This window comes from Camponotus vicinus, unplaced genomic scaffold (genome assembly GCF_025532165.1).
Source record: "Camponotus vicinus isolate PSW18456_S1 unplaced genomic scaffold, iyCamVici1.0 SCAF_1, whole genome shotgun sequence".
NCBI lineage: Eukaryota > Metazoa > Arthropoda > Insecta > Hymenoptera > Formicidae > Camponotus > Camponotus vicinus.
The window spans coordinates 33,564,161-33,577,058 of NW_028141945.1; the positions used below are offsets into that span (position 1 = coordinate 33,564,161).

At 37.0% G+C, this 12,898-nt stretch overlaps 2 protein-coding genes across 11 annotated transcripts in view; both read right to left on the bottom strand.

The window, feature by feature from the left end:
- On the bottom strand, positions 1–9,463 carry LOC145962652 (protein lethal(2)essential for life). Of its 6 annotated transcripts, none has more exons than XM_083083897.1 (5): positions 9,310–9,457; positions 7,422–7,676; positions 2,427–2,531; positions 1,792–2,013; positions 1–382 (listed from the first exon to the last, which is right to left on the bottom strand). In XM_083083897.1, exons 2-5 carry the CDS (start codon positions 7,674–7,676, stop codon positions 269–271), a joined length of 696 nt encoding a protein of 231 aa, XP_082940023.1. In that variant the 5' UTR covers positions 9,310–9,457; the 3' UTR covers positions 1–268. The 6 variants fall into 6 exon arrangements, with proteins under 6 accessions (XP_082940023.1, XP_082940032.1, XP_082939996.1 ...); XM_083083870.1 differs by lacking the exon at positions 1–382 and adding an exon at positions 7,745–7,834 and having other exon boundaries at positions 1,372–2,013; positions 9,310–9,404; XM_083083906.1 differs by lacking the exon at positions 2,427–2,531 and having other exon boundaries at positions 9,310–9,454.
- Pde8 (phosphodiesterase 8) overlaps positions 8,271–12,898 on the bottom strand; it is a 21,218-nt gene continuing 16,590 nt past the window's right edge. For 4 of the 5 annotated variants that reach the window (XM_083083520.1, XM_083083533.1, XM_083083526.1 and 1 more), the window contains one exon: positions 10,641–12,737. In XM_083083520.1, coding sequence (XP_082939646.1) covers positions 12,590–12,737 — 148 coding nt within the window. In that variant the 3' untranslated portion in view covers positions 10,641–12,589. Of the gene's footprint in view, positions 12,738–12,898 lie in introns of all 5 variants that reach the window. The other variant, XM_083083507.1, reaches the window with a different exon arrangement.

The window sequence follows — 12,898 nt, forward strand, 5'->3', positions numbered from 1 at the left end:
TTGAAATTGATAAACATATTAATAGAGAGATTTATTAGATATTATAATAAAATAACATTGCACAATTATACATTTCATATAATATAACAAAATATTATTTTATAACATGCTAAGAAACTATACTTCTGTAATGTATTAAAAACTTGTTGTGTTATAGCGCGATTATATTATTTTACAAAATTATTTTATTACATCAATGATAAAATCGAGAAAGTAAAAGAATAAAATCAATACCGGAATGAAAGAGAGAGTTTCAGACAATATATTTTTAGTTTGTAGTAGTGGTGGTTGTAGTTGTTGTTTCGACGGGAACCGGTTTGGCAGCTGGTATTCCCGTTTGAATAACATTGATGACTCTTTCCGTACCAGCTGGCGTTACGTTCTGAAAAAGACGCGAGGAAAATATCATTAGAAATTAAAATATGCGAATTATAATAGCTATATGTTTGTGTTTTTAGTGCACCCTACGGGGTCGGTGCTTGAACAATCCGTACGCGAAGACAGGCGTGAATTAGAGTTCGAAACCTTCACACTTTGAACAAATATGAAAAAAGAACTTCGAGATATAGGTGAGTGCACATAAAGTCTAGATACAATAATATATATATATATATATATATATATATATATATATATCATGCATTAAGTTATAATAGAATTATGCTTATGGACAATGAACTAGAAAGGTTAAAAATACGATGATTAAAATCAATGCGAGCCAGTAGTATAACAAGCCGCAGTATAATAAGCGCGACTATTCTTACATCGATAGTACAGAAAAAAAGATCTACGATAATGTAAAGCTACTGCTTTTTATATATTAGAGGCATTGCAAAAGATTATAATTATATATTATTAATTTTAAATATTTATATACTATTAAAGTTTTTAAATAACTAATTATATATTATTAATTTAAAATGGAAACTTTGATGTGGATAATTAAAAACGATTCTATATATATATATATATTAAATATGCTTGAAATTAAATCTCAATTTTGATGATATTTAATAATAGCTTTTAAAGAATAAGAAAAATGATAAAAGAAAAAAAAATTATTGTGTCATTTCTGAACATTTGATTAATAATAAGTGTCATCGATTTTAATAGAATTTAATGTTTGAATTTCAATATTTAAAAGCAATTGCTTTTAAATATAAAAATAAGTAAGAGACTTAAGTGTCCAGATGAAAACACTGTTTAATAACTAATTATATATTATTAATTTAGAATTGAAACTTTGATGTGGATAATTAAAAACGATTCTATATATATTTAAATATGCTTGAAATTAAATCTCTATCGCTATCGTTTTTTTGCGACAGTTTGTCGTTCATTTTTTTTTTTAATACAGTCTCATCAAATTTCAATATATAATTTATTTCAATAAATAATTTCCCTTAAAATCGACGCACACTGATTTAAAAAAAAAATGTGCCTTGTCCACGTAAACGTTGTCTGCTGAATTTCGTACGTTAACGAGACATATTCTGTTTTGTAGTTTAGAGCAGACTCGTAGTTTGATCCAAAACCGTCGGCATCATCTGCCTTCTCTAATACCGCACACTGAGGCACAGCATTGGAAACGTTGGAATCAAAAAGCAAAAAATTCAAACATGTAACGTAAGCCGCATCAACTCTAACAGAGACGAGAGAGGGAGAAAGAGCGAGCGAAGGGGCTAGTGGGAGAAAGAGAGAAAGAGATTCTCTATTCGTTCGCGGTCGAGTCCGCGAATGAGAGAGCAGCAGGGCGAATGTTAACGTGGGTCTCGGCTCGGTCAAGCGTACCTTTTTGGGCGCCGTGACAGTTAGTACACCATCCGAGGAGAGGGTCGAGCTGACGTTGACGAGATCGTGAGAAGGTGGCAGGACGTATCTGCGTACGAAGTGCCTGCTGATGTAGCCGTGCTCGTCTTGCCTCTCCTCGTGCTTGGCCTCGACAATAACGTAGTTGTCGACCGTCTTCACCGTGATCTCATCCGGTGAGAATTGTTGTACGTCCAGTATCACCTGCGGATCAGAGAGAGCGCGGCCCCGTAAGGAGGCCCCGGGAATTATTAGCTTCATTCAGGATCCTCTTTCCAAGAGCGTCATCAAGGACAGAAATTTCGCATTCTTCTAAGAGCAAAGCGCACATCATCGTCCTGACCATGCATCTATAGAGCGCAAGTTAAGTATCATCCCCTCTGAGCGGGTTTACTCCGAAAGTTATGCTCGAATTTTGAGCGATAAGGCCAATTTGATTTTGTTCTCGTCTCACAAATTAGCACTTATTTTTTGTGTTTCTCCTTTGAATCACATTCTTCTTCGGAAGAGGATCTCGAACGTCATGCGTCCATAGCGCGCATATAAATCATATTATAATACACACATATAAAACATAAATCGTAATTAAAACAGATCTACTTTGCGCACAATCGTACCGGCAAACTATTTGGAGCAGCGCTTCGTTTAATTTGCATTCGTTCTTCCGTGTTTAGGGAGTCGCCGGGGCCGATTCCGCCGGTCAGGCCCGGTTGTTGGAGTTTCTGCGACGAGAAATAAAAATGACAATTCGGCCAACGTTCTAGATCCGTCTCGACCGTCAAATAAGCGTGTCGTAGACACTTCCTACTTTGAATTTTTCAATTTTCCACGACCTTTTCATATGTAATCCCGCCGCGTTTCTTTAGATCACCGCGCGTTAAAGCGCGTTAAATGGTACAAAAGTAAGTCGGGAAGATGTAGTTGTCAGGTACACCTACTTGTATGAGATTGTTCCTTTTTTTTTTAACGATCAAAAAAAACGAGCATACACACATACAAGTAGGTGGTTCTTTGTACTTATCGTGAGTGCCGCACGGTCGTGTCGGGAGCGATCGGTCGCGACCGCGGTGGCCGATCCTTTTCGCGGCCGGCGGTTCGCTCCTTGATGGGAATGAGAAAAATTGCAACATACAAAAATAATAGCTCAGTTAGATAACACTCCGGCATAGAGAGCAAGGAAGCTTCAACGACCGACGGTAATAAAATAGGCGAGCCGAGTTTCTCCGGGTGATCCTGCGTGATCCTGGAACTCGGTGAGCGCGAGCGCGAAGTAAGTTAGTGGAGGATGATTGGCTGTGCATTTCGAAAATAGTACCAAAAAAAAAAGAATAGAAGAGGAGGAGAAAGAAGTTAACCGGATTAACCGATCCGTAAACAGTCGACTCGAGTGCTGCGCGCAGAGCGACATATTTTGTACAAATAAAGAAATAAAAAAGCTAAAAAGATTCCGTGTAAGAGGAAAAAAAACCAAAAGGACAAACAGTCAAATTTTGTACGATTCTATCTTGTTGAGGGTATTCAAAAAAAAAAGCATTTATTTTTGTATAGAGATTATATAGCCAGAAGGACCGGGGCCTGAGGTTCGTTCGTGTGAGCGGCGCCCCCTTCGAAAGGGGGGGCGCGTCGGCTCGTCGGGACGACGCCACGAGTCTCGGTTCTTTCATTAAACAAGACTGATTAAAGCGCGACACGATAATATATAACGATAACAATCCACTCTTTCGGTTGCATATTTTATTCCGTGGCTGCTGCGCGCGATTCCTCGCGTGCGACTTTGAATTAAGAACGTAGAGAGGACAGAGAGAATCATTTCAGAGCTGCGGCAGGCAAACCGTGCGTGCGAACGCGCAAGGAAAAAATATCGCGGAAAGAGCGAAAATAACAAAAAAAAAATAAAATAAAATAAAATAGAAACACGTTAAAAAAGTTTAAAGAAGTTAAGGTAAAACGCGAGAATTGTGGTGGTAAAACTGTGATTTCATAGAGATTTTGAAGCTAGCGCGGACTGACCGGATATCGCGCAGCGCGATCATCCTCTTTTGATACGCGTACCTTTCGTAGAACATTTCGGTGAACGAGGATAATAACGGCGTCTCTCGAAGAAAGAAGAAAAAAAAAATAGATAAAAATCAGTTCACTCGGTGAAAAAAAGAAATATCAGAAAAGTCGTCTCTCCGATCCGATTTATTCACATACCCTCCCTCGTCAAGAGGGAGGTGCTGAAAAATATCCACTTATCCTACCCTCGAGCGAAAATAGTCCCGATCGAACACTCGTCTCATCATCCTGTCAAAAATTATCGAGCTGCCGTTTCGATCGATTTCGCGTCGCACGCAATCGAATGATTACGTGTAATGTGCGTGATAAAGACAGCGGCAGCTGCAACAGATGCAGTCATCGGAGCTTTTTGGGCCTTCTGGTGTTCCGGATTTTTCGTTCGTTCCCTTAGCATTTCTAGCGGGCGTTAAGTTTCTTTCGTCTCTTACGTTCGATTCCTTCGTGTTTGGGTTTCTTTTTTATTTTTTAATGGCTGCGCGGCCGATTTGTCGATCCCTTTGAAAATAGCATTCGAGCCTTGTTAGATAGAAACCTTCGTTCGCGACGTTTTGATTTTTTTCCGTTAACCCCAATTCCTCTCCCCAACCCTTAGTCCCTTATTCCCTTCTCCTTTTTCTTTTATTCTCCCTCTTACGAATGCGCCTCTTCATCATTCCCCTTTGCCATTCACTCCCGTCATCTCTTGTCATTTGTCTCCAGCGACTTTTCTAGATTTCGAAATTTAACTACGATTTGCTACGAAATCTATTACGTTTTTTCGATAGAAAGAATAACAAGAAAAGTATACACTTATTAAATATATCGTAATTGTTTTGTAGAATATCACTCTCGAGACTTTTGTATCCGATACGAAATTTGTTTCGCGTCCGATACAAATCACGCTCGAATTGTAAACACTAAAAAGAACCACTAAAGAGATCGTCAGTTTAAGTCGTCTCAGCCTAAGTTATAAACGCGTAAACCGATTACATTTCGCTCGCTGTTGCATCATCGAACTTCCTCGACAGAAGGCAAATGTAATTTAATTGGATCAGAGTAATCTTGAATTCATGGATTTAGAACTGTCCGGTATTATATCAAAAATCAAATCGCGATAAATGTAATTTGATGAACCGACGACGTGCGAATTCATGAGTTTAGGCGAGTTACACATTTTGTATTCGACATAGATAAAACCACTGTAGAAAAAAGAAAGTGATCGTCGCTTCAGGCCGTGATTAAGTTGTCGCATAAACAATAAACCGGTTATATTTCGCTCGCTGGTGTATCATCGAACTTCCACGAGATAAGATAAATAACATTTATAACATACCGACAACTCTCTCTTTTGCGAATTCATGAATTAGACGTATCACGACACTTTCACGATAAATAAAGCGTACTTGTAATATTCGCGCGCATTCATGAATTCGTAACCAGTTAGGCGATTTCTGTGAGCACAATTGTAAATTAATGATCGATATTACTGTCGAGTTACTAAGTTACAGTAGATCTGAGAGGCGAATAGAGTTAAGCGATCTATCTAGATCGTAAAAGTAGCGACTTCGCGGACGTTTTATCCAGTTTGAACTTACGAGGATATCGAAGATTTAAAGACGTCGAGTGATCGAAGGGACATAACGTATCCTCGTGGAATCTATTTGAGAAAGAGAGTTGCCTTTCGCGAACTGATCCAGGCGCAATCTAATCTACTCCCGATACTCGCGAACGCGACAACAGAGCATTCGATTGATTCTCGAGATTCTTGACTTATATCTACTGTGTGTTTTAGAATAACTGCAGCGTAAGATAATCGGTATATCCGCAGCGCGTGTTAATCCTAGATATTAATCGCGTGCATATCATCCCGAATCGCGATTCTCGTGACTTTTTCTCTGATCCGTAAATTGCATTTCTGAACAATCGCGTTAGAATCGCGAACGGCTATCGCGTAACTTTCCCGGACTACGGAAATTTACGCGATAGCCGTAGGCGATTCTGCAATATTCTTACTCATAACGAATAAAAATACGCTCTAAAACACATCTAAAAATAACATACTGACTCACTCGCATTCGGGACATTTCATGATAATTTTAACGCGCGTTGCTTCTTGCTTACGTTTTCTTGCCGCACTCTGAAACTATATCGAACCAGCGGACGCACATGTGACAGAAAATAGAGTTTTCCATCTGACGCATTTTGAGATTATACCCAGGAGATTGCTTCCAGAAATTGTAAAAATTCTTATCTACGCAAAAAAAGCGGCTTCAAAAATTATAAGCAATTTAGAATAACAATATTCTTGAAGAGAAATTAACGGTGAGATTCGAATTATAAATTAATTAAGAGATAACCATTTTATCATCGACTTACGTTATCGATTATTATTATTGAGTCGGTTACGTAAGAAAGAAATATTAAATATTTGAACTTCTTACTGTTTTAAATACTTTCTGGCCAATTCCTTTCTTTCGCAAAATCCTGCCAGCTTCTGCAGGATTTTGCGAAAGACGGAATTGGACCATTACAGCAGTACTTCCGCCCTATAATGTATTTTTAAGTAAGCTTTTAACACTTTCCTGAGAAAAATACTATCGTAATGATTATAACGATTATAATGATTAAATAGAAGGTCCCAAACTCAAATATTAACATCTTGAACTGACATATACAGAATAAAATTCATGAGCCATCCTCTGCAAATTGCATTAATTTTAACAAAAAGATGTTATTTCGACTTTAATAAGCCTATCTGATCGCAAGACTAGAGCGCAACTAGATTAAACATCTTATATATAAATGCGCATTTTAAGACAACAATTACGGACATCAAAATGACAAATGCTAATAGCAATTAGAGTACCAGCAAAAGCAACAAACTACTTAAAGTAAATCTTTTAATTTGAGACCATTTCTCGTGTTTTATTACGAATGTAAAAGATGAAGCAAAGAATCGTTTGGTGATGTAAATAACAAAAAATCGTTTCGCACACAGTAACGTCACGTAATATGTACGAGCACAGGATCGTGAAAAGAGAGATACATTTTTTAATAAATTAATTTAAAAGTTTCCATGTTGATTCTATGAAAATTTCTCTTTCTAAGCAATAAACTGACTAAATTTCTAATAATAATTAGCAAACAGTAATATATAACAAATATAAAAATAGTTAAAAAGCACTAATTCAAACACATCAAGTGATACAAAAATATCTGTTTGGCAACATCTTTTTAAGTAGAACTATTATTAAAACAAAAGAAATAAACATGTGATTATATGATATCGAGATTAATAATTTTATGTTTGAACATATCTCCGTCGAGTGAAATTCCACTAAAATATTATTAATAAAATTAATTGAAATTTCAATAAATAAAATTAAAAATAGATACTTTATTATTAGGCAAATTTGATTTCACTGATTCATTGAAGACAGAAAAAGTTGCGGATCAAAAATTCTATTTTCTTCGTAGAGATTCACGAAAAGCAATATGCAACTTTACTTTCGATCTGATCGCATTACGCGACATTCCATTTCACTTCTGTGCGCGAAATCGTCCTAAATACCAACCTGGAAATTATCGTTGTCCAGCTGGATCGTGCTAGATCCGCTCGAGTTGTGACGCGTCACGTTCTTCCACGGTCGGTAGTACGTGTTCCCGAAAATAGAGCGCAAAGGGGCTCGATTGAAACCCAGACCTGAGGTAAAATTCGAAATCAGGTCATCTCGGTGAAGGCCGGTGCCGAAGTGTTGATCCGCGAGCCGTGAAATGGGACGATCGATGTCGTCCCACCAATCGCGAAAGACTAACGGCACAATCGACATCTGCGAATCAATCAAACAATCAATAATGACCGGTCGGTGCTCTTCTCGAACGTAAAAGAAATACACACATTTTTATGGAGATATGACAAAATAAGATATAAGCGTCCTGGGCGAGAAGTAGACGTGAATGAAGTAACAGTTTCGCAATTGAGTCACAACTACAACATATATATACAATTATACATATACGTTAATTCTACGTATAGATGTTAAGTATTAAGCTAGACTGCACAAAGGCGATAAATCATTAGCTCTCGTGTATAATTCATCGGATGGTGTTTCTAGGACTATCGTTAAGTGTAATTAATCTCTCGGACTTACTTGGAACACTATTAATGTACGATCACATAGACAGGCACACGATCTTAGCGTAAAAGAAGCTAATTACACAATCCTACACGACGGCCGAAGTACACCTCGAATTATAAAAGACTTATCGAAATCCGCGTCATCCATTCCGGAATGGACGAATATAAATCGTTGGCGAAATATCCTACGCATTTACTGACTAAAGATCACAATAAGAGAGTCTCGTTTTCTCGACCACATACATCGTTATTAATTAACTCTAGACTACTCGTTGGTTAAGTGATAGTTTTAGGGGAATGTAAGAACGCGTTACGTGAGCCACGTGCTGTACGTAAAAATCGACACTAAACGACACTCTCCCTTCGTTAAACGTTACACGTACGGGAAGTTCTCCATTCTTATTTAAATTCTTGCCTTTCGCGGGCAATAGATAAATCTACAAACGAATCCTTCAACGCATCTTGTAACGCAATACAGCACTTGCAGATGATACTTAATACCTCGGAATACGACTTCGCCTATGGTAATAGAATCGACAGAATTAAAGGCAACATCTAATAAACTGAAGGGAGATTGCTGATAGATCGTATAGAAACCGGTTTCTCTATTCACGACGGAGACTCGAAAAATACAAAAAATTCAATAAAGTTTAGACTATAGTCATAAGCCAGCGAGAGCTCGAAACAGCAAAGCTAGTCCGTTCGCGTAAGTTTACGTATAGAGAGTTTTAAGCGAAATCTCGAGACAATAGATATCGGGATTTAAGTATCGACCAACTATGACGATGGAACAACGATGACGATTAATCAGACAGCGCAGGTACTAGTTTAAAGTCGCACGCCCCCAAACGTTGCTATGCATCACACGCATTCAAACACGCGATTTACAACCACCGAACACAATAAAATTGAGGATTAAAGATCATGTGACTCGCGCTAATATTTTTCACGATCACTTTTTCTTTCTCCTTCGACTAAGGATACGTATCCTTGACGTCCGTTCGCGGTGGTAGCTCAATGGGGGAAATTTTCACAGGCGAGGACATAAGGACCGTTAGCTTAAGATTATTTCGCACAAAACGTACCAATAAGCTCACATCCTGATCTAAAAGACGAAACAAAAAAATGGAGACGTAGACGAATAACGTTACTCTTAAGTAATTCTAACAATAAGATTATACCGTAAGTTATATGCTAAGCGGTTAGACTCTTATGAAAGCTATTAGTGGGCTAGTGAGGACGCAGTGAGATAACGAGGGAGATTTCCAGTGATACACACTCGAAGAGAGGAAAAAAAAACCATAACGAGAACAGTACTATCGTACTTTACGTGGAACGTGAAGAGGCGATCGGTCAACTCGAAGGTACTGGTCACCAGGCAATTCCGGAGTCGTCTTCTTTCTGATTCGATGCAAATCGCGGATCTATCTTAAATAACCGACGTCAGTCGGCGTCTCGACGCCGCCGCCGCCGATGCGGAGGCGTGCTCCTACAATGTCACGTGACGTTCACTGACTATCTTCTCCAAAAATACATTCAAGAATACTTCCTACGAGCGCTACAGAATTTTGGCTATCGAAACCGACTCGGTCATACTTACGGTTAGTTCATGATTAATTCGAGTCACTTTGTACATTCTTCGTGACGATTACGTACTTCGATCTTTATCACAATCCTGCATCGATTCTCATCATCTCGCGATCGCTACGAGGCGTTGCGTCTTATCATCTAAACTGAAAGGCCTGACAATATGAACCGACGATTTACAAAAAAATAGACTTGATACAATTTGCCTATGACAGCGACATTATATCTGCCTGTCTAAGCACACATCGTCGTTATGTTGTTGAACCTTTCCATTTCCGTAACATCGAATTTGCTATCTCTTCTGAATTATTGCGATTGCGGGATGGCGTAATAGTGAACGGTATCAATTTTAGACAGGCGTGTTTTAAAAACAGTTCGGAAATCAAAAAGAAGAATTAGAATGCATAATCTTGTCGTCGAGATGAGATGTTGCTTCGTCTGTAATGTAGCAAATTGAAGAGACCTGATGTTGCATCACCAAACGGGACATTAACAAATCGTTTCTCGAAGTTTTTCACTCTGATTGTATTTTGCTGAGCAATCGTGAGAAATAGAAAAATCAGTCAAGATAGAAATTTTTGATCAGTCGTGGCGATTAGCTTAAAGATTAAAGGTTGGCTTACTTATAAAATACTAGAAATGCTGGAGATATTTTTTCGATTATCGTGAATAAAACACTGATCTGAGCATAGATAAGAAAAATTTTGACCTCCTGAGCAAATTTAGATCGAGAGTTACCAGAAGTTTGGAAATCATGGAGAGTGCTAAAAGCACATTCTTTAAATGTAGACTACGTCCCCAAGCGTGTTATTTTAGGATATTGGATTATACGCATTTTTTTCTTAAGATACTTCCTTCGATTTGCTTCTTTCTCGTTTAATATACTTAGATATATCTATATGCATGAGGAAAGTATGGTAAACGCCGGTGTTAGCTTTGCGCGACAATTAGCGACGTAGATTCTCGTGTAGATCTCGTCGAGCCGTCAGCACCTTTGGATTCTTCAGATTTAATTCATTTTGATCGATAATTGCGCGAGCACATTTCGTCCGCACGAGAGGTAGATGAGTTTTGCGCGCATCGCTTCGCGACATAATTTTGAATAATGAACACTGAATGAACCACAATCAATAGAGACGGCGATTTAAGCGGATTGCTATGCAGATTATGTAAGCTTGATTGATAAACTTTCCTCTATGGGGGAAAGGCGTAAAGTCAACTATAAAACAATTATAAAAATGACGTGCACGTCGCCAAAAAAAAAAAGAAAATGTAACACTTACGTGTATGTACTATTAATGCTAAGAGTAATATACTTATGTATAATGATGTTGCATACTAAACTACTTCGTTACTCCGCGAATTCCATCTACTAGCGGCAAGTGCTAATGAAACAATCTTGAATGTGAAAATAGCTCCTGATCCACGTTTCGTCTAAAAATATGCATTCGCATTTATAAGTCACGCAATCAAAAATATCTCGACGATATATCCCAGCTGGATCATCATTATTGAAATATCTCATTGATCAAAAACGAAAGAATTTTAGACTTCAAAACAGATAGTTATCGATGGCAAATTTTGATTTTTTCAGAAAAATTATTTTTATTCGATTGAGAGACGTCTAAAGACGAAGCGCAAATTCATATAAATTTGACGAAGCACTTGTGGCAAGTGTATCGGGAGGAAACGCGAGTAATCTAATTTTAAGGGTAATTTTTAGCTCTTCGGACGAATCATATTATGTGGCATTATAATAGTAATAATAAGCACACGTAATTAAGTTATTACTTTATCTACTTATACCGTTCGGTGCTATTTACCGTACGATAGTATTTGTCACTCGATACACACGATCCAACGAACAATAATAATTAATCGATAATTCCGGACAGGAATCTTATATCTTAAGAGATTCTCTCTATCTTTATTCCTGAGACATTGTAAAATGTTTCAGACTTATGTGTCATATTTCAGATAAAAACTCTAAAAAATGACTCGATACTCTGATTGTCTCTTCGTCTAGGGATAAAAACTAAATATTGATACTGGATAAAACGGCCATGATTATTCGTGCGTGTCCCGTAGGAAGTATATTATGATGTAAAGCGTATGTGTATGTACAATATATCAGCATACATAAGAATCTTTATGATGAATGCGATATAGTAATCATCCGTTAGGCCAATGCTTGTAACTCGATGGACTATTGATGTTATTATACCGATTTTCCTCGGTTTGTAACAGCATTAAACAAAATTATTATTTTTAGATGCAAAAATGTTATGTCAGAGCAGTCTTAGATTGAGAGAGCGAATGCGTATTTTTTGTATTAACAATATAAAATGAAAAATTTGTAATTTTCCCGAAATAACCGAAATCATATATATGGTCCATTGATAATGAAATTGCGCGAAATTCCATCTTGATACGGCTTATATTTACTTTATATCTGATTTTATTTAATTCTGTATTTATGCAGCGTATAGAAATAGGCCCGATTTTTTGGCTAAGAGAGAAACAATAAAGTGGAATCCGACATACATTAGTGTGTAAATCTTCTTTTTAATTTAAATTATACCAGTCCTTCTAAGTAGTTGTTGTCGAAGCTTAACACAGATAAAATTAGAGGAGAGATATTAGATTCTGACTGAAAAGATCGCAAAGATGCAATATCATTGAAAATTCTTATTTATTTGCTAGCTGCTCCTAGATGTACAATTTAATGACCAGCATGCATCAAACGCAACAAAAATCTCATTCGACGTAACACAGTCGCGGAAGCTATATGCAAAGGTATTTCTTTTCTTATACTATACATATCTTACTAATGTGCGTCACGTGTGTTTAAAATAGCGCAAGTGTCATTGAAGAAAATGGAGTTATATATAAATAAGGAAAATGTTAAGGTGGGAGACACGTCTGAGAAAAACGGAATTACACATGTTTTCGTAGAAATTATTTGAAAGCGTATAACGTATATGACATGTCACTGTTCTATCTTTAAATATGTAAATGCTACATATGTTTTTTGCGATAATCGTAGCATAAATATAATGAAATGCAAAACAAAACGATGTGCTTTCCATTAAGATGATCACGGTATTTGCATATCGGGATGTTGTTGTAGCTTTTCCACATCCTGCAAAGTAGATATACCCTGTTCCTATGAAACATACAGTTTAAAATTACATTAGTAAATGAATATAAAATTAAACCAAGAGAAATTAAAAGTACGATATTAATATATTAAAATAATTAGACATTTATCTTCTTTGACTTCTTCAAATTATAGAATGTAATATTAAAAAATTAAAAAGAACACTA